This window comes from Callithrix jacchus, chromosome 6 (assembly GCF_049354715.1).
Source record: "Callithrix jacchus isolate 240 chromosome 6, calJac240_pri, whole genome shotgun sequence".
Taxonomy (NCBI): domain Eukaryota; kingdom Metazoa; phylum Chordata; class Mammalia; order Primates; family Cebidae; genus Callithrix; species Callithrix jacchus.
In genome coordinates, this window is record NC_133507.1 from 51,889,103 (window position 1) to 51,915,361 (window position 26,259).

The 26,259-nt window shown below is 32.6% G+C and overlaps 1 protein-coding gene across 4 annotated transcripts in view; it reads right to left on the reverse strand.

The window, feature by feature from the left end:
* The window catches only part of AGPS (alkylglycerone phosphate synthase), a 136,931-nt gene that overhangs the window by 40,798 nt on the left and 69,874 nt on the right, over positions 1 to 26,259 (reverse strand). For all 4 annotated transcript variants that reach the window (XM_078327338.1, XM_002749278.7, XM_054257490.2 and 1 more), the window contains 5 exons: positions 21,319 to 21,446; positions 12,409 to 12,460; positions 7,848 to 7,924; positions 5,924 to 6,036; positions 39 to 108 (listed from right to left, as the gene is read on the reverse strand). In XM_078327338.1, the coding sequence (XP_078183464.1) occupies positions 39 to 108; positions 5,924 to 6,036; positions 7,848 to 7,924; positions 12,409 to 12,460; positions 21,319 to 21,446 (440 nt within the window). The remainder of the gene's footprint in view (positions 1 to 38; positions 109 to 5,923; positions 6,037 to 7,847; positions 7,925 to 12,408; positions 12,461 to 21,318; positions 21,447 to 26,259) is intronic.

Below are 26,259 nucleotides of genomic sequence, written 5' to 3' on the forward strand. Positions count from 1 at the left end.
TGCAACATAAATTAAGTGGCAAGAGAAATATAACTTACTCGAATGTATGCAATGACATACGTCAGCAAATAACCTCTCTGTCCATTATCTTCTCCAGCTGCCAATCCACTGTAATTAAAGAACAAACTGTTAATAAATTTCAAATGAACTATTAAAAACATACAAAACAAAACAAACTGATATGATACCTCAAGATAACTGCTTGATAGATTAACATATATTACACTGCATTTCATTTTTATCTTAATCTCATTAATCATAAATGTATCAAAAAACTGTCAAGAGAATAAGTTTGGATAACAAAAATCTGAAAACACTTTAAATAGCTCTGTTTAGTCTTAATTTCAAACTTTTATCCACCAAACTATTAAAATTGACTCATAAACTCAACTTCTTCTACCCATATTCTCAAAAGAGCAGAGAAAGAATTAACTATGAGAAACAAATAAGCTAAAATAATCTTCACACAAGTATTCTTATTTTATTCATCATATCCTTACTCATATATTCATGTTACTATTGTCTTACTCATATTTGAAGAAATGTGATGACTGACTAGGAACTCCCCAATACTGAGAAGCTTCCAGAATACTTGAGTACATAGTATTTGTAATGTTACATGTGGTGTTTATTTTATAAAATTTATTATTTAAATGAGCGACAAAACATACTTACATAGAAACATTAAACTTTATAAAACAATGTATAAACAAATATAAGACCAACACAGGTAAGGTTTTATTACTATGAACATATAAACTATCTCTTTCAATTTGAAAATAGTTTCATCCATAGAAATTGTATCTGATGCTCTAGTTAGGATTAATCCCATATAACATATAATTCAGTCCAAGTACTGTTGTTTATAAAACTTATTTTATAAGACAATGAATGAATACTGTTTTCACTACCTTTAGTAAATAGTTTTTAATTATGCTTTTTCCATTATCAAACAGAAATTAAAATTTTAACTTCAGTCAACTAAAGGAAAAACCATTTCTCTTAGGGCCTCAATTAACACCTTACAATTAAATACTTTCTTCTTCTGAAGCTGTGTTGGATTTGGTAGTAGGTAAATAATACAATGTAGATACTCTTGTTCATACAAATACTGGAATATAATTTCAGGCTAGAATATATGGGTTAAGTTAGAATTTCCTGATTGCCATTATGGGTAGATATTGTTATCCAAAGGAAGTGGCAAAGGTTTGATTATAAGCAGCTCTAGTCTAGAACTACTTGAGAATGGGGTACAATAAAAAAAATGAAGGGGACTGTTTGTATCAGAATGTTAATGAGCAAAGAAGATAAAACTTCGGTCAAGCAACTGAATGTGAGAAGAAGAGACAGAACACAATTCTGAGTTGGATGTGAGGCTGAAGTAGAAAGCCAAATAAAGTTTCAAAACAAAAGGAAAACTGCTGTGGCAAGTGCTTGAAGGGAAATAGCTTAGCCCATAGCTCAAGCAGATACAAAACAGTCAGACTGAGTCCAAGAGAGAAAAAACACCACAGGTCTAGGAAACAGAAACAGTTCATCCATCCTGAACCTAGTGAGGAAGGAAAGGAAAAGAGAGTGAGGAGTAGGAAAGGGTGCAAGACACGTGTATTGGGAATACTTGAGAAAAGAGAATGCCAAGTATGTACCTGATGAGAAGTAACAGGTATAAACATTTAGTAGACTTGTCTCTGTTATGTCAAAATGAGACAAAAAGTCCTACTTTTCCAGTCCCAACAGATCTTTCTTTAGACCCTCTTCTAATATTTCTAATATCTGGCAGCAGGAAGGAAACAGATCTGTTCACATTAGGATCCAGGCAGACAAACCACAGAGAAACATGCATTTTCTAATTTAAAGCAGGAAGAAATCAGACATCTTTTCTAAATTCATAAGCCCAAAGAAGTAAAGTCAATCTGGGCTTTGCAAGGAAATCACAGACTTATGATTTAACTTTTTGAAACTTATCTCTTTTTAGCTGTCAGAACTGTCAATATTCTAGCATGAATTACCTTAAAATACAATATATAAAGAATAGTAGGGCTTAAAAATTAAATGCATCTAAATTGTCACGTTTGTAATCACTCCAAAAAGACTGCATGTAGATTCAAACTGCCTTATGTTAAAGTAGCAACATCCAACCCCTACTTCCTGTTGTTCCCACAAATTTCAAATATCAATTCAAGGTTTTTAAACAAATTTAAAGCTGTCTCATGAGGAAGGACTGGAAAGACTAATGAAAGAGAAATGAGAGACAATCGTTTTATATAAAAGGGCCATCTGGTGAACCTAATCACTCTCATGTTAAATTATATTAAACAACTTAAGCATGCTTTAAAAATAATGATAACGTATTGCCTTAAGTTCTATGGTAAATGTCAAAACACCTGTCATGAGTGCTGACAGGTAATGTTTATTTTGCTCCGCTCTTAGAGAAGTTAAAATACATTACTAGCAAACATGAATAAACAACCAAAGTACAATTATTCATTATGTGGCTACTATGTTCTGTTGGGTCATACGTGTTCAAAGGTATTGAACTGTGTTGGAGTGGGAGTGAAGGGCAAGCAAAGAGAAAAAAATGGCTAAGACAACACATAAAAATGCTCTAAACTGTTGGGAGTACTTCATAATAGTCAATTAAGATTCACTCATTTTTAATTGGTAAATGGATAGAGAGTTTGATAAACAAACAAATAAAAACAATTAGGGATAGATTAATAATGCTCCAATTCAAAATAAAAATACGTGAGCTAAACTAACATGAAAACTACAGCAGAAAGAAACTTGGTGGTGCTCTCCTTTGTCTTGTTACACAGCAGAGATGATTGACCATTGAGGATGGTCAGAGTGGCATTTTACCTAAGTAAAATATCCTTGAATCTTCAGTGATTAGAACAAAAATTTGGGGCCTACAGAAAAATGGTGGGATACTAGAACTTCTGACAGAAAACCAAAAGAAGATATTTTCAAGTATTAAAAACTTAAAATAGGCCAGGCACAGTGGCTCACACCTGTAATCCCAGCACTTTAGGAGGCCAAGATGGGAGGATCACTTGAGCCTAGGAGTTTGAGACCAGCCTAGGCAACGTGGCAAAACCCTGTCTCTACAAAAACTAAAATAATAATAATAATAAATTAGGCACAGTGGCATGCACCCGTAGTCCCAGGTACTCAGGCAGCTAAAGAGGAAGCATCCTTTGAGCCCAGAAAGGTCGAAGCTACAGTGAACCACGATTGGTCACTAAACTCCAGCCTGAGTGACAGAGCAAAAAAAAAAAATAAAAATAGCTCTAAATAATCAGCCAAATAACAATCTGGGTTGTTTAAAACAGATGTTCACATCTTATAAAATAAAGCCAGGATGAAAGCACATTAAGAAATTAATTATAACTAAGAAGGAACAAATAATAGCAAAAAAATGAGACCTCAGACGGATCCAGTCTTTAACATTTTACCCTTGCTTTAAACTGAATCTCATTTACTATAACCTATTTTTAATGGACAAATTTGATACAAGTTTTGTTTGAGTAAGCAAAACTTCTGGAAGTATAGCAATAGTGCTTGGGCCTAAGTATCAGTATCTGAAGACAGCTGGATGCCAAATCTTAAAGAAGATTCACTCATATTTTTAATTGGTTAATTGATAGTGACATACGAGACAACAAAACTGGCATTACTGATGTTCATGTCAATTGCTGGCTCAAATTAAAGCTGATTAAAATTAAAATTAAAATGCACACCTGTAATCCCAGCACTTTGGGAGGCCGAGAAGGGCATATCACAAGGTCAGGAGTTCGAGACCAGCCTGACCAAGATGGTGAAACCCCATCCCTACTAAAAATACAAAAATTAGTCAGGTGTGGTGGTGGGCACCTGCAATCCCAGCTACTCAGAAAGCTGAGGCAGGACAACCACTTGAACCTGGGAAGCGGAGATTACAGTGAGCCAAGATCATGCCACTATACTCCAGCCTGGGCAACAGAGCAAGACTGCATCCCCTACCCCCCCAAAAAACAGACAAAATGTACTGACAAATATCTAAAGATAAAAATACACTGTTTTACAGGCAGCAAAGTAATCAAGCATAAACAAAGTAGAATAAAAGATATCAGGAAAATAGAGTATTCAGTTTCATTCAGTCATTCAACAATTATTGAATCAAGCATCTAGTATGAACTAGACATCATCAGTGAAGCACAAGAAAAGACAGGTCATGACCTATAAAAATTATGAGGCACAACAAACGGGCATTATGTCATCATCTTACCCGATTGTAACAGGAAATGTGGCACATTACTAACGAGTAATAACTTAATTGTAATCATAATGACAGATCCTAAAAAGTGAAATTCCTCTGTGTGTGGGTGTGTATACAGATGTGGAGGTGTATGTGAAGGGGAAGAAGACTGAGGTGATACTAACCAAATTTAACCCTATATACAGTTATTCAAATAATAAAGCAAAATGCACTCTTCCATTTTCCTACAAGTCCTTCTGAGAAATTATAAAATCCCAGGTAAATATTTAGATATACAATGAACAATTTTTTAAAGTTTCAGTCTCTAATATTTAAGGTTAGAGCAGATTTTTAAATCTCCTTGTTTCTTACTAATATCGTATGTTTTAAGAAATCAGTCTTTTAATCAAATTACATATGTATTCCATATATCTTAGAAGCTAAAAACAGGTAAATACATAGGGCTAAATTCCTTCTGGGAAGGAAAAAATGTACATTTCAAAAATTCAAACAAAAATGAGATGACCTGAAATTCAAGCCATCTGGTCATTACATGGATTTCTATGGCACAATTATTTTTAACTAATTTAGTGAAAATATCAGCAATTCCCAAAACACCTACTGAGAAAAGATGAAAAATGAATAAACTTTATCTTTTACTGAAAAAATTAAAATTCCATTTGCCAATTTCAGAATAGGGTAATAATAAAAGTGAGACATTTTCAATATTTAAAAATAGTACAAAAGTAAACTAAAATTTAAGTCTAAGATTAGACTCTTTTCCACTTTAAGAATAGTGCACTTTAACGCTAAGTTCAGACAACCCTAGAAATAAAGGGCTAAACATTATAAAAAAAAAAATACATAAAACTGTGACATTCTAAAACACATGGCTCCAAATTACGTGTTCATTTGTTTTCTTAAAAAACAACAAAAAAGAAATGAAAATAAATATTTACAAAGAACACATATTAAGCATAAAGTACATGATGTATTTTAATCCCCAAAATAAAAAAAAGGAAAGATTAGTGTCTAGAAACTGTTAGTTTACGTACTTTAAAAGGAAAGGAAAAAATGTAGTCCTGATAAATGACATTTTCACTATAGTTCTCATCGATTAGTCTTATAATCCATCAAGAAGACAGACAGAAACCACCCTACCATTATTCAGTTGGTTATAGATGTGAAATGTTTTCTGCTTCTTTATACCAGCACAAAACAGTAAGCGACAGGGGGTGGAGTACAGATAATTTATCAAATACCTTTGATTAAACACAATTTCCTTTTAAAAACATACTAGTAGCATGCTTTACACATATACTATTATCACTACAGAGTAAGAGAACAATGAATTTTTTCTTTTACTCTAGAACAAATATCACCAAATTGACATTAATGTAAAAACGTAGAAAAAATACAATATTTAATTATATATATATATATATGATTAGACAAAAGTAACAGATCAGTCTAACTTCCTGAACATTTTGGAAGTAAATGAAAACAATATTTTACATTTACTATTATAAATTACCACAAATTTAATACTAAACTGAAATGAATAACTGCTTTGAGACATACAGTCTGCTTGGAGACATTAGTGCCTAGTATTTTAATAACTGCTTGCTGATATTAGAATCTTAGCTTAACTTTCTTTCTCTTGGCATTATGAAATTGAAGCCATACCCAAATTTTGCAGCAATGTCATACACTTGTTTTTCATGTTGAAGAACCTTCTCACGGTCCCCCTCAAAGAGTAATGTGGCTACACTTAGTTGATTTGGGTCAAATCCTTTAAACTACAAAAAAAAAATTATTATTATTTTTACAGATAAGTCTTATCCTACAAAATAATAAATCAAAACACATTTTGGTTTTTTCCTTCCGATCTGGGCTCAAATGCACTGATTTCTTAAATATTTAGCTTTGAAACTTCACATGTCCATTATTAAGAATGCTTAATAAACCTATTCAGGTCATTACAATGTAGCAAAACTGTTCAGCATAGGAAAATCACTTTATTTCAAAGTATGCCACAGTGTTAATTATAATGACATATTACTCATGTAAATACAACAAATATTTTGTTGAAATAATAACTATGATAAAGAATCAAATAAAAAACTGCAGAATGATAGAATAAAGTAGCTGGATATATTGGACAAGAAGAAAAAATCAACAACATCTCTACATAATTATAATTTCTTATTAAATAATATTTTTGAAGGAGGTCTTATACATGAAATTAAAACAGTATCTAACAATCTTAAAAAGAAACATTAGGAAACATATCCAAAAAAAGATGAGTAAGACATATGCTCCTAAATGCATAAACTAAATATTATAAACCACTCAATATTTGCCCAAATTAATGTACTAGTTTATTCCAATTTTAGTAACCACGATGGACTTCCTAAAATGATGAAAAGTTTCTAAAATTTTTCTAAAATAATAAATAAGTGATGGTGATAACAAGGAAAATTCTGAATAACAAGAGGGAAAAATAGACCTACAACAATAAAATCTATTTAATTTTTCAAGAACGAAAAGCTCATTAAAAAAGAATAAGATACACTAAAATGGAGTCTATTTTTTAGATAAGTATATATGATGTGAGGCATACCAAATCAATGTATGAAAAGCACAGATTAATTAATGGTGCTGCCACAACTGGTTAGCAATTGGAGGAGCAGGAGGTGAAGATTAAGATCTTTTTCACATAATAAAATTGAAATAAATACAAATAGTAATCAAGATAATTTTTTTTTAATTATCATTTAGTGTAAGAGAGTGAAGAAAATGGCCTTTATATATATATATCTGGAGGAAAGAAGGCTTTCTAAGCTTAGACTATATTAAATAATCACAAGAAACGACATAAAAATTTGAAACTTTCATACGAAAAAAGAAAAATCCCTATTAAAAGAGGAGATGCCTGACTGGGAAAAAAATTACTTACATTTATGACAAAGGGCATCTAATAATACCAGTCTCAAAGGGATACATCAACGCATCAAGAAAAAAACATGAAGCGGTCCCCCTGGCAAAAATAACCATATCCAACAAATTCACACAAAAATTAGATCTAGAAAATACAAGAAAATGTTAACATCCAGTCTCACTGGAGCTTCAAAAAACATGAACTAAAAGAAAGTACTGTTTTTCCCCGGTAAATTTAAAATATAACAAAAATAATCCCACATACGATAACAAGGATTCAAGGAAAAAAAAGGCATACATGCATTGCTAGTAGTAGTGTAAGATAGCTTAACACTCTAGGAAAAAATTCAACAATCAAAGGTTAAAAAAAAATCCACACTCTTATTTCACTTCTGCATACCTTCCACAAAGGAAAAAATTCAAACTAGAAAATGTTATGAAAATAAAACTGTTTAAATGTAGTGCTATTTTTAGAAGCTTCAAAACTGGAAAGAATTAAAATTTTCTGAAACTGACTGTCTGATTGATTTACTTAATATTTATTCCAACGTAAAAAAGTATAATCCTGAAATGTACATAGCAACATGGAAAAAACACCCTAATAATGGGTGCATGAGGGAAGAAATCAGAAAATAGATATCTTAAGCATTTAAAAAATAAAAATTCTTACCTTTGTAATATAAAACTTTTTTAATCCATCCAAAAATGATGTAAAAATAGAGGAAACCTGAGGTTTAAGAGCATGACCTAAGAAGATAAAAAAGTTTATATTAATAGCATATTCTGCATTTTTCAGAAGATCAAGAGGCTATTCCAACTTAGTATCCTAAAGAAAGTAAAAGTTTTCACAACTTTAATTTTTTAAATCTCCCCATGTTATGCACATATATATTTACATTACGATATATAGTTATATTAATATTTGCTACTTTTAACTTCTTTCAAATGTCACAAACAACTTTTTATTTACAAAACACATTCTCGGTTTGGTTTTGTTTAAGTCAAATTACTATATGTAATTAATACTATACATAGTTTATCTTTCAATGGTATGGTTTATACATAATAAAATTACTTCATTAATTTTTATTTCATTAAGAACACCCATGGTGGCTAGTTTTATTTTTTTTAATTACACAGAAACTATTCAGAACTTTAACCAAATATGGAGCCAAGTTTAAGGTTGTTTCTTAATTAATTCTTAATTCATCCAGAATTCTTGGGATAAAACTAGTAATTGCTTCCTTAATCACACCCAGAGAGTTAAAATTGCCAAAATAACATAAATGGAGTCTCAACGTCTATTAAATTAACATCTTTGCCTGCGGATTAAGCTTAATTGAGTGAAAACCTTTTACTGCTTTCTCACTGTTTTTAGAAACTAACAACTTCTCAACTCCTATGATTGTTACATTTAAGAGTCATACATCTGGTCTCAGTGTTAGGAACCCAATTCAGAAAAATGTGTTATACCATTTATATAAAATTTTTATAAAGAATTTCAGTCTTAATTAAATCTAAAATTATCTTCCAAATAAAAGGTTTCTTTCTAAAGAAAAAAGCCTTTGAGGTTTGGGGATTTTGTTTATTTTTAAAGTATAGGCCCTTCCATTCCTTCCTTTAAAATAGGTGCAAAGAGCAAGCTAGCTTTTCTTTCTTTTTTTTTTTTCAAACTGAGAAATCAGTTAAAGTAGATGAAGTGAGCAAACTAGCTTTTCTAAAACTATCACTGGTAGTTTTTTTTTATCCATTTTTTATGAGAATCTCAGTCTGTAATACTACTTATTACTACATTTTTGCTGATTAGAATAGGAAACTGTTACATAAGAACCCAAGTAACAGAAGTCTTAACCAGAGGCTAAAAGTTAGATATCTATGCTATACATGGGGCTTTAAAACAAAACAACAAACAAATTGAACTACAGGTTAGACAGAAATCAACCTAGCAATCTATTTGAGCTCCTGGATAACAAGTAAGAGATACACCTGGGGATTTTTTTATTGTAAACTATCAGAGATGCTTCTCTAGTATTATGCGCTTTAAGAGACAATTCCTAGTATCTATAAAGATAGAAATAACATATCATCAAAACAGTCATTTCTGGTCCCAAATGGAACTCCTCTTACATTTACAACAAATTAGAAATAAATATGTAACCATTTACATATTGAATGTGCATGTTGTGTTCTTGGCAGAAGCTGAAATTATCTATTCTTTATACAAAAGTCTTTATACAAAAGATTCACTTATCTTTATACAATGCATGAGGACTCCATATGATACTACTCTAATATGAAATAATCCTTAAGGGTAAAATGTTCATCATAACTCATGGAGATTTATATGTACAATTTTCATTAGTGCTAGTAGAATTACTCACAAACATCTCTAATACTAAGTTGACATGATAACTTTGAAGAATACATTATTGTAAAAGTGATACTTTTAGGTAGGTCAAGCATTAGTATCAACTAGAGAATATTATCTTTTACTTTTTCTTAAATATGTTGCCTATCAATATAATTACATTTTAAATATATTCTAGCTATGGTGGTTTTTTAAATATTAAATTCATTTCTAAATTTACTAGCTGGACAGTTTGATTAGTAAATTTTCTGTTATTTCAATGTTAGTCAAGTCATTTAAAAGGATTTACTAATTATCTATGTTTTATATTTTATTTTTGAGATGGAGTTTCACTCTGTTGTCCAGGCTGGAGTGCAATGCTGCAATCTCAGCTCAAGGAAACCTTCACCTCTTGAGTTCAAGTGATCCTCCTGCCTCGGCCTCCTGAGTAGCTGGTATTATAGGCATGTGCCACCACACCCAGCTGATTTTGTATTTTCTCCATGTTGGTCAGGCTGGAATTGAACTCTCAATCTCAGGTGATCCGTCCACGTTGGCCTCCCAAAGTACTGGGATTATAGACGTAAGCCACTGTGCACATCCAATTATATATGTTTTAAAGTAGTCGTTACAGACAGTGCAAAAACTCCCGGGCTTTTTAGTCAGATAAATTTGGGTTCATCCCCAGCTCTACCACACACAACTTGTGGACTATAGTCAAAATAATGAGTCTCTGAGTCATTTGTAAAGTGGGAATACCACTCTGACGAACAGTCATGAAGAGAATTTTATAAAGTGTGCTATTGACAATGTGATCAGCACTATGCTATGAGCTATCCAGGATTTGTTCACCCCTTGCTAGTTTGATGATTAATTCAATCAACATATAAATGCCAATTATGTGATAAGTACAGGTGATAGAAAAATGACTAACAAATGTACCCTAAATTTGAGAAACTTTAGTTTACGAAGGACATCTTTGGATTATTTCCATATAGTCAGTGATATAAATCATTTCAATATACTGAAATTAGATGTCAATATAATGTATTAAGAGCTGTATCTGAGGTAGAGAGGATATTAAAAATATTAACAACTAATACTATGGCCTGTGCTTTGTTAACAACCAATGTGGTATAAACACTGATCAATCAGCCATATGACTGGTACAGGGTCTTAGACACCCTTTGCTGTGCTAAGCATTATTTTCTCTGCTGCTTGATCATGAAGCCATGGCAATATAGTGATGTAAAGGCTTCAATTAAAACTGAGAAATAAAAAGGTTATATAGACAGCCAAAAAGCATGATCAGATCTGTATTTCAAAAGGTGGCTAAGTAAGGGGCAGAGGAAGGGGAAACACAGTCAACACTAGAGAGGGTAGAACCTATAATACCACAGAGGGGAGCAAGCTAGAGGGGGCAAGTAAGTATGTTTTCAGCTATAGGAATGAGAACATGGAAGAGGGATGACAGACTTTCTTTAAACCTTCACTTTAAATTGTTATGGATTCCAATTACAAATAAAATATGGCCAAATAATAATTAATTTTATAAAGTTGCCTATATCTAACACTGTTTATGACAACAATAACATGTAAATGAGTAACACAGTCTTGTTATTAGATGCAAGGCTCTCTTTAAGACCTAGATCTCTAAATGCAGGCGAAAACACATGAGCTGTTTGATTTTCACTTAAAGTATTTTGTTACTTATAGAATATATTTATCTTAAACTTTTGTTTATCAGTAGTATAGTGTTTGGAAAGTAATTTGCTTAAAGAAATAAACAATGACTAACTTAGAAGAATGTAATTTTAAAACTCTTGATGTTATGAAACTTTAGTTAAGTTTCTATATAACTATAACCATGCTTCCCTAAACTAAAATCTAAGCTTACTTTTAGACATGACAAACAAAAGCCTGCCTATCTTTGCCTTTAGTATTTATTACTGAGTGATCACTCCCATGATTTTAGGAATTGTTTTGAGGGTATTTCAATTCTATAAAGTTAAATCCCAAAGTAAATTTCAGAATATAACTACAACCTGTTATCATTTTTTCCTCCTAACCACCACCCCTTCTTCTATGTTATTTAATCTACCCAATCAATCAAATCAAAGTCCAGGTGTTGTCTTAACTTCTCCTTTTATTTAGCTTTCCATATCCAGTTAGTAAAATGATTCTCTGAAAATCTATCATCTGTTCTCTATCTCCATTGCTGCCTCCATGCTCAAAGCCCTCAAACTTTGCTTCTTGAACTGTTTTGTCTCCTAGTGTCTCTCCTCCATGTATGTATCCTTCTAATCCATCTGCACAATGCTGCCAGAATGAGCTATGACGTAAAGTTGATTGATTTTATTCTTCATACAAAGAAATCCCAGTGTTGACAAGATAAAATCCAAATCTATCCAGCAAAGCCCTAGTCTACTCATTCAACTTTATCTCATATAACAACCCTAACACTACCCTCTATTTGAGCCACATAGAACTATCTGAAGTCCCCTTACACATGCCATTGAATTTCACAATTTCACATTTTTGCTGCCAAGTGACGAAGCCTGGTAGAGGAGAAGAGAATCTAGGCAAACTTGTATTCACCTTTGAAGATTTAGCTCAAGCATCTCTCTTATAAAAGTCTTTTCTGACTCTTTATCCTCAAGCAAAATCAAAAAGAATAAACTCCTTCATTTACAGCCCATGGTATCCATTGCAGTCGTCTTTCACAGGCCCTTGAACACTGCTGCCAATTGTCTATCTTCATTAGACTGACATCTTCCTGAAAGGCAAGATTGACTTTCTACTTCTGCACTGTGTACTCTTCCTACTGATGCTTCATAATTTTTTGTGGCTAAATGACATTTTAAAATTACCACTCATTACTTACCAAACTGAAACTGCTTATTGTCCATGAGGCGAATAGATGCCGGAGCACACCTCTGTTTTAAAAAGAAAAAAAAGTGATACAAATTTAATACAGTAAGAAGCTAGATAGGTAGAATATGAATATTATATTTCTTCATTTAAGAGATCAAGAGTATGAATATTATCTTTCTATATTTAAGAGATCAAAAGCTTAGTTCCTAAGGATTTACAGAGAAAAAAATATATTAACTTTTCATTTTTTTGTGTGTGAAGACAAATATCAATGACTTCTATAAAATATTTAGAGAGAAGAAATCTACAGATATAATAAATAAATACAAACATAAGTTACCAGATTTTAGGTTTATCAATAGAAAAAGCTGCTTACTGCCTGGCAAAGCTGTATGTTAATATCCTAAAAGAAATACCAGGCTCCAAAGTGGATTATTTTAGACCAAAGATGTTTCTAAGACTAAAATCCAGTGCCTCAAGTATTATGCCATTTTATGAACTATGCTGTATTGTGTCCACAGTAAAGGTAGAAGATGAAGATATTCTGACTTTTAGATGAGCACACTATTTCAGGTAAACTACAGAGCCTCCAAAAATCACTTAAAACACACACACATGCGTGCATGCACACACACAGGCACACATGCATGCACACACACACACATAGCTTTAAAGTCATATTCCAAACAAAAATTACAATAAAACTATCTTAATTGCTATTTTGTAGTCTTTTTAAATGTATAATAGTTTAAAAATGTTAAAGAAATGTACAACCTGAGTAATTTCAAATATTGACATCAGAATGTCTTTGTAGTTGGGTTGATACTTTTAAAAATGTTACCAGTTTCCAAAAATACTAAAGGAAAATCAGTTTTCTTCACATTTACAAATCTGAAATGTTTTCGTAAAATGGGCAATTGACTTCTAATAAAAAATACAAAGCCTGATTAGACCAAATTTTTTCATAAGAAGAATATATATATAACATACATAATTATTTATTCTGGCTTAAGCACATAAGAAAAATAAGAGAGTAACAGCCACTCTGTCATTCATAACAGAAACATTTTAAATTCCTACCAACAACTTGTAAATTCCATCTTCTACTATCAACCACATTTACCACACCTTTATCAATGGTAAGTATTATTAATGAAAACAATCCATGTAAGTACACACATATATCAGAAAATGGGAAGGGATAGGTGCTCACACCTGTAATCCCAGCACTTGGGGAGGCTGAGGTGGGCAAATCACTTGAGGACAGGAATTCAGCCTGGCCAACATGGTAAAACTTTGTCTTTACTAAAAATACAAAACTTAAATGGGCATGGTGGTATACACCTATAACTTCAGCTAATCAGGAGGCTGAGGTACGAGAATCACTTGAACCTGGGAGGCAGAGGTTGCAGTGAGCTGAGACTGGGCCACTGCACTCCAGCCTAGGCAACAGTGTGAGACCCTGTCTCAAAAAAAAAAAAGAGGAGGAGGAAAGTATATTACATTTAGTATAGTAAATTTCTATGGGTATTTAATCTCTAAAACAATTAGAATATGCAGGTCTTGATTAAAATCTTGGTTTGTAAACACTATCATAAAACATATTTTGGAGATAACTGGAATAATCTTATAGAATGAATATTAGATGGCATTAAGAAATTACTGCTGATTGGCCAGGAGTAGTGGCTCATGCCTGTAATTCCCAGCACTTTGGGAGATCAAGGTGGGTGGACTGCCTGAGGTCAGGAGTTCAAGATCAGCCTGGCCAACATGGTGAAACCCCATCTCTACTAAAAAAAAAAAAAATTAGCCAGACATGGTGGCATACACCTGTAATCCCAGCTACTTGGAAGGCTGAGACAGGGGAATCACTTGAACCCAGGAGGAGGAGATTGCAGTGAACCACTGCACTCTAACCTGCTGGGTGACAGAGTGAGACTCCATCTCAAAACAAAAACAAATTACTGCTGATTTTCTTAGACATGATAATAGTATTGTAGTTATAAAGAACACTGTTCTTCTATCTTCAGGAGATGGTGCTGAAGTATTTAGGTTAAGTGTCCTAAAGTCTGCAACCTAGGCTGGGTATGGTGGCTCACGCCTATAGTCCCAGCACTTTGAGAAGCTGAGGTGGTGGATCACCTGAGGTCAGGAGTTTGAGACCAGCCTGACCAACATGGTGAGACCCCCATCTCTACTAAAAATACAGTATCAGCCGGGTGTGGTAGTGGATGCCTGTAATCCCAGCTACTTAGGAGGCTGAGGAAAGAGAATCACTTGAACCTTGGAGGCAGAGGTTGCAGTGAGGATGCAGTGGGCCAAGATTGCACCACTGCACTCCAGCCTGGTCAACAAGAGTGAAACTGTCTCAAGAAAAAAAAAAGTCTACAACCTAATTTCAAATGGTCCAAACAACATACACACATACATGTTGAACAGGGCAAAAAGTTAATTATTGTTGAATATATGAAGTGGATACACAGGTGATCACTGTACCATTCTTTGAAGCTTTCTGTATGCTTAAAAATTTCAAATTAAAAAGCTGAAAAAAAATATAAGAAAGCACCAGGGCCACTGCTGTATCATATAGCAACTAATATTCAATTACACTGAGTGTAATTTTAACTTGTTAGTTGAGTCACATAAGCTAGCTATCCAGTATTCCTATTCGTATCAAGGAGGCACAGTAAATGGTAACAAATAAACACTATTAAAAAAGAACTAAGAAGCAGCTAAAGAAAGTTTTTTAAAAAAAATTTTAGATATTAGTTTTTTAATGTGGACTTTTTTGAAATTATCCAATTCAAACCAATAGTTTTAAAGTCTCATATTTCAATAGCACCAGATTTTTTAAAAGTCAGTAGAGTTTTTCAGTTATTGTCATAACTAAATGCTTATGTAAGCAAAGGACTCAAAAATAAATAGCATCTAGATTGGTTTTTGATCTCCTGGCAATTGATATTTGTAAATCATTGTATATTATTCTAAATATACAAAGCTGAAAATGTTTCTTATAATTTGAAATAACTAAATTACCACTATAGTTAATTAAATGGAATCAAAAGATCAAAATAATGTTACTACTCTTTAAAAACAACGTTCAGTCTGTTACTATACGTAAAGATTAAGTCATGTTTCTACTGCTTTAAAACTAATTTGGTAGGTTTAAAAAAAAAAACACCTCAAAAGATTGCCTTTAAAAGTTAGAGACAGCACAAGTTCTGAGAATTTGAGCTCTAAATTCACTCCCATGTTATTCACTAATGGCAGGGGCTGAGAGTATTCCACAGATTTTTTTAAAGGAGGAAAAAAGGTCCTTGAGTTAAAGTGACCCCTGCTGGTAGGTGATCAAAACTAACATGAGAGGGAATATTTTTACCTATTTTAATGAAGGGTTAATGATAAATTCAGGGAATTCAAGAACACTCAAACAGAAATTGCTTACTAAAACTGAGTTAATGAAATAATTGATTTCTTTCCTGCTATGATATATTTTATAATTAATAGTCTGAAACCGTATGAAACCTGTTATGGACTAATACAGAAATATCAATATACTTTTTGTACTTGAATAATAAAGAAATAAATAACTACAATGACCTCACAAAATGGATACAAGACTGATTTAGTCAAATTGCTGGCAATTTCTTCCCTTTAGAGATGCTACAACCAGGAATTTACTTGATTACATAATCTGAATCATAAAAACTACTCTGATTAGTCTTATTTACTTAGTACTCTCATCACTAACTTAAAAAGCAACATATTTTTCAATCCAATCATTTTATTTAAAAAGATTTCCTCTTAGAAACACATCAACATATTTCTGCAAAACTGGTTTTTCTAGCTCTTGTCACAGAAAAAAGTGCGAACTTGCAATTCAGATGAGACATATTTGAGAAGGTACCTCTTAAAAGACTACTTACTAGCAAAATAAATTCAATATTAACATATATCTCAAATGTCTGAGGGGTTTCTGCTACTGTAATGTCATAAGGATAAACTATAAAACAATAAGCATCAATCACAGCTGTGTAACTCTAGTCCCTGGCTAAGGAATGAATTACACTTGATTGAAAACATTTGTTTCCTCAAAGGGTAAATCCAACATTCTGTGTAGACTCTGGAACAGCCCAAATTCTTGACCCTAGAGATTACATTGGAAATAATCTATTAATCTCATGTTGTATCAGAGCAAATGCTTCAATACTAAACTCTATGTGCTATACAAAAAATTGGGGCACAAAAAATTATCATAATATGCTATTTCCTTAGCAATTACTTAAAGTCGGGAACCACATCTAATTGCATACTATCCATTGCATTATGTTGGTTATCAAGCTAAGAGCACACTACCTCCAATAAAAGGGACACAATAAAATTGATTAATTTAAACGTTCAAAAATGGCTATGTAAAAAAAGATAATCTGTTAAATGTGCATTTCTGGACATAAAAACTTAAAATGTAGATGAATTCTTTCTCTAACTAATAAGTCAGAGTTGGTATTACAGATTAAGTGATTGACTATTTAAGGCTACACTTATTACTGGTTGGTCATCTTGGAGAATACATACTGACTTACGGCCAGGAGTCTGTATGATAAACAATAAGAATGCTTTATTTTGACAAGTCAATTGTTGCTTGGTTTTAAAAAATAAGGTAATACATAATAGGGAATGAATATTTCCCTCTGCTTATATTAAGGAAAATACCAAAAGATAATGCCAGTCTCCTAATTATAACTTTACATTTTTTCAGTTTAGTAAAGGTAAAATAACTTGTTCTGAGTAGCTTCTGGTAGAGAACATGTCTCAAAACTGTCCTAACTTTGCTCGATCAAACAGTAAATGATCCAATTAACCGAACATTTGACTAGGGTTATTGTCTCTGCTTCAGAGAAAGAAAAGCATGACACAAAAAATGATTCAAAATAATTTCAGTTTCTCTGTGTACTAAATACTCACAAGAATTACTATTGAATAAAATGAAGTTTTAAATGTTTTATAAGGTAAGTACTAAGCCTGACTCCTTCCAATTTATTTGAATTCCTCCAAGATAAATTAAGTTTTAAATAGAACAATTCATAAAATTTATTTCTTCCCAAATTATAATCTAAAATCGCTAAAACAAACAAACAAAAAACCCTAAACCTTTATCAGTTTAAAATTATTTAAAATAAAAGTGATGGAAGGCAGGAAAAATTACCCTTTGTCAAAAGGTAGTGAGAAGAAAAGCTGCTTTTTCATCTATAATTCAAAAAACCTAGTTCTAAGAAACTAGGTTTTACTGAGAAGAGTTTGGAGAGGAATGAGTACTAATCCATACCAAATACAGTTTTCCCTCTTGTTGGAACAAATGCTACTCTCACAATGTCATAGGGCAAAACTCCAAAGTTTTTTTGAAAACAACAACAACAAAAAAGCCCCAAACTTCAGAAATTGCTTCTGAGTTTGTTTCAACACTCAGTTTTCCTTTTAACCTTGTAAAGACATCATTGTTATTTCCAAACTAATAATTTGTCTCTTCCAGATAATAATAAAATCAGTTTCAAGTAAGACAAACTCCAAGTCCACAATATTTATATCTCTAAAAATTGTTGGTTACTAAGTACATAGAACCAAATTGCCATAGCTATTAGAACTTTTATTTTTGAGCTGCTTTTTTTAACCAAATGGTAGCACTGTCTATCAATTATTACCTTTATTTTATTCCAAGATACACAGCTAACACAGTTTTTTGTTGTTGTTGTTGTTGTTGTTTGAGACAGGATCTTGCTCGGCTGCCCAGGCTGAAGTACAGTGGCGTGATCATGGCTCACAGCAGCCTCAACCTCAATGGATCCATCCCGTCACCTCAGCCTCCCAAGTAGCTGGTACTACAGGCACATGCCACCATGCCCAGCTAATTTTTGTGTTTTTTGTAGAGACAGGGTTTCACCATGTTCCCCAGACTGTTCTTAAACTCATGGGCTCGAGTGATCTGCCCGCCTCAGCCTCTCAAAGTGCTGGGATTACAGATGTAAGCCACTGCACCCAGCTCACTATAGTTTTGTGTAGTGAATTTGGATTATAGTCATTAGGTGAACAACCCAAGAATTTTTTAAAGTGAATAAAAGAACAAGTTTTACTAACTTGTGCAAGGATGAGGAAAAACTCCACACTGGCTTTTCAACAGCACAAGTAGCTCTTCTGTGTCACTTTCTATCGGAGGCATATCAAATTGTAATAAAACTATATCAGATTGCACCTACTATTTATGTTGGAATGAAATTATAAACTTAGTGTTTTGATACATTCGTACATCACTTCTTAATGAAATCTAAGATAGATTTACATGTATTTGCAATGTGGAAAGGTAGATGGGGCATCAAGAAAACACAAAATATGTACACTTCTAATCCTAAGATTTATGAGTCTACAAAATCTGTGTTCTGTAGAGGGGAGATATTATTGAAGGGGCACAGATGGTCAATACAAACTGAACATGACCTCTTCAAGATCTTTTGTTGCAAAGAAATACAAATCCAAACTACTGTTCTACTTCTGTAATTTTCTAAAAATCTAATTTGAGGCTGGCCATGGTGGCTCATGCCTGCAATCTCAACACTTTAGGCCTAAATAGGAGGATTGTGGTGGTGGTTGCCTGTAATCCCACCTCAGGAGGCTGAGGCAAAAGAATTGCTTGAGCTCGAAAGTTGGAGGTTACAGTGAGCAAAGATTGCGCCATTGCACTCCAGCCTGGGTGAAGATGGAGTCCTGCTCCATCCTCAAACAAACAAACAAACAAACAACAACAACAACGTTTTTTTGTGGGAGGAATGGTGAAGCTCAACAAAGACAGAAAGAAATAAAAGTATTTAATACAAGCAGGAGATGGAATTTTCCTTCATCCTTACACAAATGAGTAAAACTTGTCCTTTTATTCATGTTTTAAAATTTTTAGGATATTCACCCAATGACTGTAATCTAAAATCACTACACAATGATAAATTATAATACAAAGTAAAAACACTTAAAATTTTAAAAGCTGTTCATTAAGAAAATCTGAAATTAATAAGAAAATATACATGGAAACATCATTGTTTTATTTTTTAATTAGTGAACTTCTGGTCATTAAAAAAAAAAACTCTTGCTTCCTGTTCTTCTGTGTATTAATTCGTAGACAAAACCATAAGGCTCTGCAAGTTCTTTTACTTCTTAACATCTGGGGTATCTTAATTTGAAACTCCTTTCCTCTGCCTTTGAATGATGGAAAGTTTTAGAAACAAGTACCAGAACACACTGAAATGTCACTACTCAGGGCTCAGATGGTATTTCAGTATAACAAATACTATTTACTCCAAAAACTTATCTCCAATCCTCCTCTACTTAATAATGTTTTAAATATTACTGCCATCTCATCATTTTAGCAAATGTGGTATTAATACTATAACTTTAGCTCCCTAATCATAGCATCATACCCCCAAAGTTCTAGTGAATTAGGGCCTCTAATGTAAAGGTTTCAACTGTTAATAGTCACTTCTGCCTTACCACTACCAAAGTAACTTGCCACAAGTCCACGAATGCTTATTCCAGGACCCTATTCCTTTTGAATCCTCTCTCTACCCAGGAGTAGTCTGACAATGTAGGTCCTAGCATAAAACCTAAAGCTACTTGAAAATTACCAAAATTATCCCGTCAACTGGTGAATTAGGTGATCATATATCTAGACTTTATGAAAGTGGGAAACTGTCAGACAGAATGAGTGTCTCAGAAAGTAAAAACTTTAAGAAAGTAAAACTGAATGTATGCAATAAACAGCTCTGGAAATGATATATATGTGGGTAAATACTGTATATATTTTTTCTCATTATAAATTTGTTTAAAACATAAATAGTGGTTGTCTTGGGATGATGGAAAAATGAGAGACTCTTCATCAGCTTCCATTTCTATACCTTAAAATTCCAAGATAAATATGGACTATTTGCTCAATATTATTCCTTTTTCTCAACAGATTCTTCCTCCACTCTGCTCTGGATACCAGGAAGCTGACCTATATGGGTCACATCAAAAAGCTCCCTTGGCTTCAAGATTCAACTTGGGTATTGCTGATAGGAAGGATTAAAATTTCAGGAGTTTGGAGAAAGAAAAAAAAAAGTGAGGCTACAGTACATTCCCTTGACTTCTTCCCTACTGGGAAATGCTGAATTAAAAATTATTCATAAACCATTGAACAATAAACCAAATGCCTAAAGAGATGCAGACATTTCCATACTGACAGAGCTACATACATACTTAAAATTACTTAGCATGATTTAGTCTTAAAAAAAAAAAAAACCTTAATAATATATTTTTAAGAAGAGAAAATAAAAATTCCTTTTAGCTTATTATATTATATATATGATATTATGTAATTTAAGCTATAGCTTATTAATATTATAAAACAAAGTATAGCCTAGTAGCAGCACATTCTATGAACTGATGACGCTGAATTACCTATATCCAATATCTAAATTTTGGGGTCTTTGATATTTAGCCATTATTTTAATTTCAATAAATCTCTCAATTTAAGATAAATTAAATATCACTTCAATTAATCACAAAACATCTTACCCAAAAATAACTTAAGACACATAATAGTCAATAAAAGGCAAATTCATTTGAAGTCAAAGTACATATCTTACCTTGGCTTACAATCATATAGCCATCTAGACCAAGAAATAGGTGTGACAGCAATATACTTACTAAAAGAAATAGTAACTGCACTTAAAGGGATGACTGTACAACACCACCTTTTCATATAAAACTAGGTAAAAAGCACAAATATTATACAACTAAATATGAAGATTAGTTGTAATATATCATAATCAACTATGCAGTAGAATTTGGAAAATATAAATACACACACACACACACACAAACACACACATTTTTTTTTTACCTGTTTTGCAATTTCTCTTAAACAGGCTACTCCTTGTTCAAAATTAGGGAAAGCTACTGAGCCATACTTTTGGTATTCAGGGACTGGTCTGATTTTTATTGTAGCTTCTGTTATTACACCAAGAGTTCCTGAAAAAGAAGTGGGAATAATTTAGTATATCATATGACAATTTTCTAAATAATATTTAAATCTATTTAATCTACTAATTTATTATGCATATTTAAATTTATCAAGTCTACCTGGGGAATAACGACTACTCAAGTCATTTTAGAAAAAATTATAAAATTAAGCAAATTTTATAATTTCCCAAAAAACCTTTAGGAATATGCTCTACTTAGTTATGTACAAATACTTTTAAATATTTTAAAGTAAACTTTCTATGAGAAGGTTACTTCTAAATAGTTTTTAAAGCATTACAACTTATTAAAATAAAAAAATTGAAAAATAATGGGGTTTTATGTCTCATATGTATTTAGACAAAAGTATATTTTGATATTTGTGCTTATTTTTAGTCTGAAAAACAATTTTTTGGGCAAAAAGAACCTAACCTTCAATGATAATCTAAGATGATAGAAGAAATCTGAATAAATATTATCTTGCTTTTCTTCCTAAGAATTAATACAAAGAAAGGATAAAGGCATTACTGAGATGCCTTTTTAAGAAATAAAAATTACCAATGGAGACAAAGTAGTTATTATAAATATCTATCATAAGATGACCACCAATAAAAGAAATGCTCTTCAAAAAGAAAAAATTTAAAAACACAAATACAAATTAAAAAATGAAAAAAACAAGATTAAATAAAAGAAATGCTCTTTTCTTTATTATAAGAAGGACTAATTGGAGAGGAAATAATAAGTTAAACTATTATATTCACAAAGCCAAGCTTTTCAAATCAGTGGTTTCTGATATACAAATGTTAGAAATTAACGTTTTTAGTAAATTTTCTGGGCATCATTTTAAAAATAAGAGTAAAGAAGGGAAGAAATCTTTGAAACTGCAGACCTTCATAACAACAAAAGAAATTAAAATTTCACAAAAACCAATGCTTCCAATAAGTTTATAATTAACACAACTTGTCAATATATAACACAGGATTAAAAACTATGACAAGTCTATGAAAAGCCAATTACATTAGATCACAATATATTCACCACATATATATATGATTTCCTACTGAGATTATAAAATAATTTATGACTTGTATGATCACAAAAGCTCTGCAAGTTTGGTCTGATAAATATTTTAATACAAAATAGATATGCCTTATAAAATTTAAAAGATAACAAAAGTGACTAAACATTCTTTTTTGTTTTAGCATCTTTACTGAGACATAATTTACAGAAAACAAAATTCACCCATTTAAAGTGCAAAATACAATGTTTTGTGTATATTCACAGATATGTGCAACTGTCATCACAATCTAAGTTTAGAACATTTTCATCATCCCAAAAAAGAAACCCATTTCCACTACACAATCCCTCTCCATTTCCACTCCCACATCCTAGTCATGGGCAACCACAAATCTATTTTCTGTCTATACAGACTTGCCTATTCTGAACATTTCATATAAAAGCAATCTCATAATACTTGGTCTTGTGACTGGCTTCTTTCACTTACCAAAATGTTTTCAAGGACCATCCATGCTATAGCATGTATTAATATTTCATTCCTTTTTAATTCCCAAATATTATTGCAGTGTATAGTATTTTTGTTTATTTCCTCATCAGCTGATAAACATATGAGATTCCACTTTTTGGCTACTATTAATAATGCTGCAATGAACATATGTGTACAGGTTTTTATGTAGACACGTTTTCCTTTATCTTGAATATATATCTAAAGACTTTCTTAATTTCAGAAAAAATTTTGATCCTATTCCATGTTACAGCCTGACCCCAGCTACCTTTTCCCAAGGCTAAGTTCCAGGTGACTGCAGCTGGGAAGTAGGGCTCACCTATAGCTCTGGGCCCCAACTGGTGGGACAAAAGCTCTGCTCTGCAAAAGCACACTAAAACTGGGATCCCAATCCCCTTGTCCTGGCTCATAAAGGCCTGGTTTCTTGCCAGGAGAAGCAAACCTAGATAACCTAATTTCCTCCCCTACTTTTCTCCCAGCACTCAACTCCTAAAGCAGAGGTGTTACTCAGATAGAAACATGCCATTGCCCCACCCCTAACTATTGAGCCATGGTTCACAGAGTCTCTGGGGAGTGAAACAGGCCATAAGACAGCTCCTAATCTCTTTGCAATGGAAATGACTTTATTTGCAACAGAGCATGGAGAAGTCCAAGTCCAAGGACGTTCTCAAAAACAGTGAATGATGTGGTAAAAAGGCAATTGGGAAGACACAGACAGATTCACTAGAGATATGGCCTAAAAATGTAGGCCATCTAGTTTGCCCAGAGACAATGGCAAGGACACCTCTTGTGATCCCAAAAAAAATTCCAAACACTAATTTCCAGAACTATCCCTTCTAAAGTGTCTATATTTGATTGGATTATTCTGTAGAGCAATTTATACCCCAGAGCATTGTTGACAACAATAGCCCAATTGGCCTGTAATCAGTGGCCCTTAACAGGTAGGTGTGGTTAGGGAAAGACAGAATCAAAGGAAGCCCAGCCAAAACCACTATCGCATATCATACCAAGGGATTATAGGAATAACTACAGCTACACCCCCAAAGGAGCAACATCAGAGGGTCAACACTGCAAAGGCGGTGGGTGGGAGGGAATAGACCTCACTAAAGTAATACAGCCAGTCACTAAACAAATACCAAATAATAATAAAAAGCTGGGAGGTGAGGGAAGTAGTATACAGAGTTGCTACAAGAAATTTTCTAAAGGATTCACTTTCCAACAACAAAAAAATTCTGATACACACACACACCACATATACAAGCATATGACCTATACACCGGTGTGTGGGGAAGTAGGAGGGGAAGAAACAGAAACTGCCTTTGATAGTGACCAGATGTCAGATTTACCAAACAAAGATTTAAAAGTAGCCATTATAAATGTGTTCAAATGACTAACGAAGCTATACTTTAAAAGGTAAGGGAAGATATGATGACAATGTCACATTGTTGAAGATTATAAATGAAGATAAACTATTAAGAAAAACCAAATGGAAATTCTGGAGTTGAAAAGTAAAACAATAGAAATGAAAAACTGACTAGATGGCATCTGGCAAAAGAATGTATATCAAACTTGAAGATAGATGGATAGAAATTACACAATATGAAGGACAGAGAGAACAATGGATGGTGCCTCAGAGAAATGTGGAAAACCATTAAGCACACCACTTTATGTGTAATGGGAGTATTAGAAGAAAAGTAGAGAAAGGAGCAGAAAAAACTATTCAAAGAAAGAATAGCTGAAAACTTCCTAAATTTATTAAAAACCACTAACCTATTCAACAAGCTCAACAAATTTCAAATAGGAGCAACACAAAGATATCCACAAACAGACACATCATAGTGGGAATACTAAAAGTCAAAGACAAGAGAAAATCTTGAAAAACAGCAAGAGAAAAATGACTCATCAATCACAAAAGAAAACTATTTTAAAGTTAACAGCTGACTTATCAGCAGAAACAATGGAAGTCAGGTGGTGGTGGGATAATATATTCAAAATGCTGAAAGGAGAAAAAAACTTGTCAACCTGGAATCCTATCTCCAGCAGTCATCTTTCAAAAATAAAGACATTCCCAGATAAACAAAAGCTGAGGGACTTCACTGCCTGAAAACCATATTTGCAATAAATACTAAATGAAGTTCTCCAAATCAAAGCAGGTGATCCCAAACTGTAATTCAAAATAACATATACAAAGGAGAGTACTTTTGAGTCTTCTCCATTTTATGTAATTATAAAAGATAGTATTAATGCAAATTTCTTCTCCTTCTTCTCATATCTGATTTAAAAAGCAACGGTATAAAACAATATATATATATATATAAGATGTATTTTTGGATCTATAACATATACAAATGTGATATATGTACCAAAAGTAGCACAAAAGAGATGAAAGTAAAGCTTTACTGGGCTAAGGATATGATTTTAGATGGTAATGTAAATCCACAGGAAGAAATGAAGAGAACCAGAAAGGATAAACAAGATGGTTAATATAGAAAAGGTTCTATGTCTAGAAATATTGAGTATTCCTTATCTGAAATGCTTAGAACCAGACGTATTTTCAAGTGAGGATTTTTTGAATTTCTGAATATATGTATTATACTTACCAGTTGAGCAGCCCAAATCCAAAATCCAAAATGCTCCACTGAGCATCTCCTTTGCTTATCAAGTCAGTGCTCAAAAGTTTCAAATTTTGGAGCATTTTAGATTTTGGATTTTCATGTTTGAATACTCAACCTGTACTTGCTCTCCTTTCTTCTTTCAGCTTCTTTGAAAGCCAATTATATACAGTAGTAATATAATACAGCAATGTATTACTGGGTTTGTAACATTTATAGAGGTTACTAAGGAGGTAACTCAAAAAGTATACTGAAAAAAATTATTAAGGAAATTAAAATGCTACATTAGAAAATATTCACTTAAGGCAAAAGAAAGCAATAATCACAAACTAGAAAAAGACATGAGACCCACAGAGGGGGAAAAAATGGCAGACATAAATCTAGCCATAGCAATAATAACTTTAAATGTGAATGGACTAAATAACCAAAAGAAAAGACAGAGATAGTGGGACATTTTTTTAAAAAAGATCCAACTATTTGTTATCTACAGAACCTACATTTTAAATTGAGAGATATCACTAGATCGAAAGAAAAATATATATAATGGAAACAGCAACCACAAGAAAGCTGGAGTGACTGTACACTAATATCAGACAAAACAGACTGAAACAAAACATTGCTGGCTATAAAGAGGGACATTTTATAATGATAAGCCATCAGAAAGACAAAACAAAAAAATATAAACAGAATG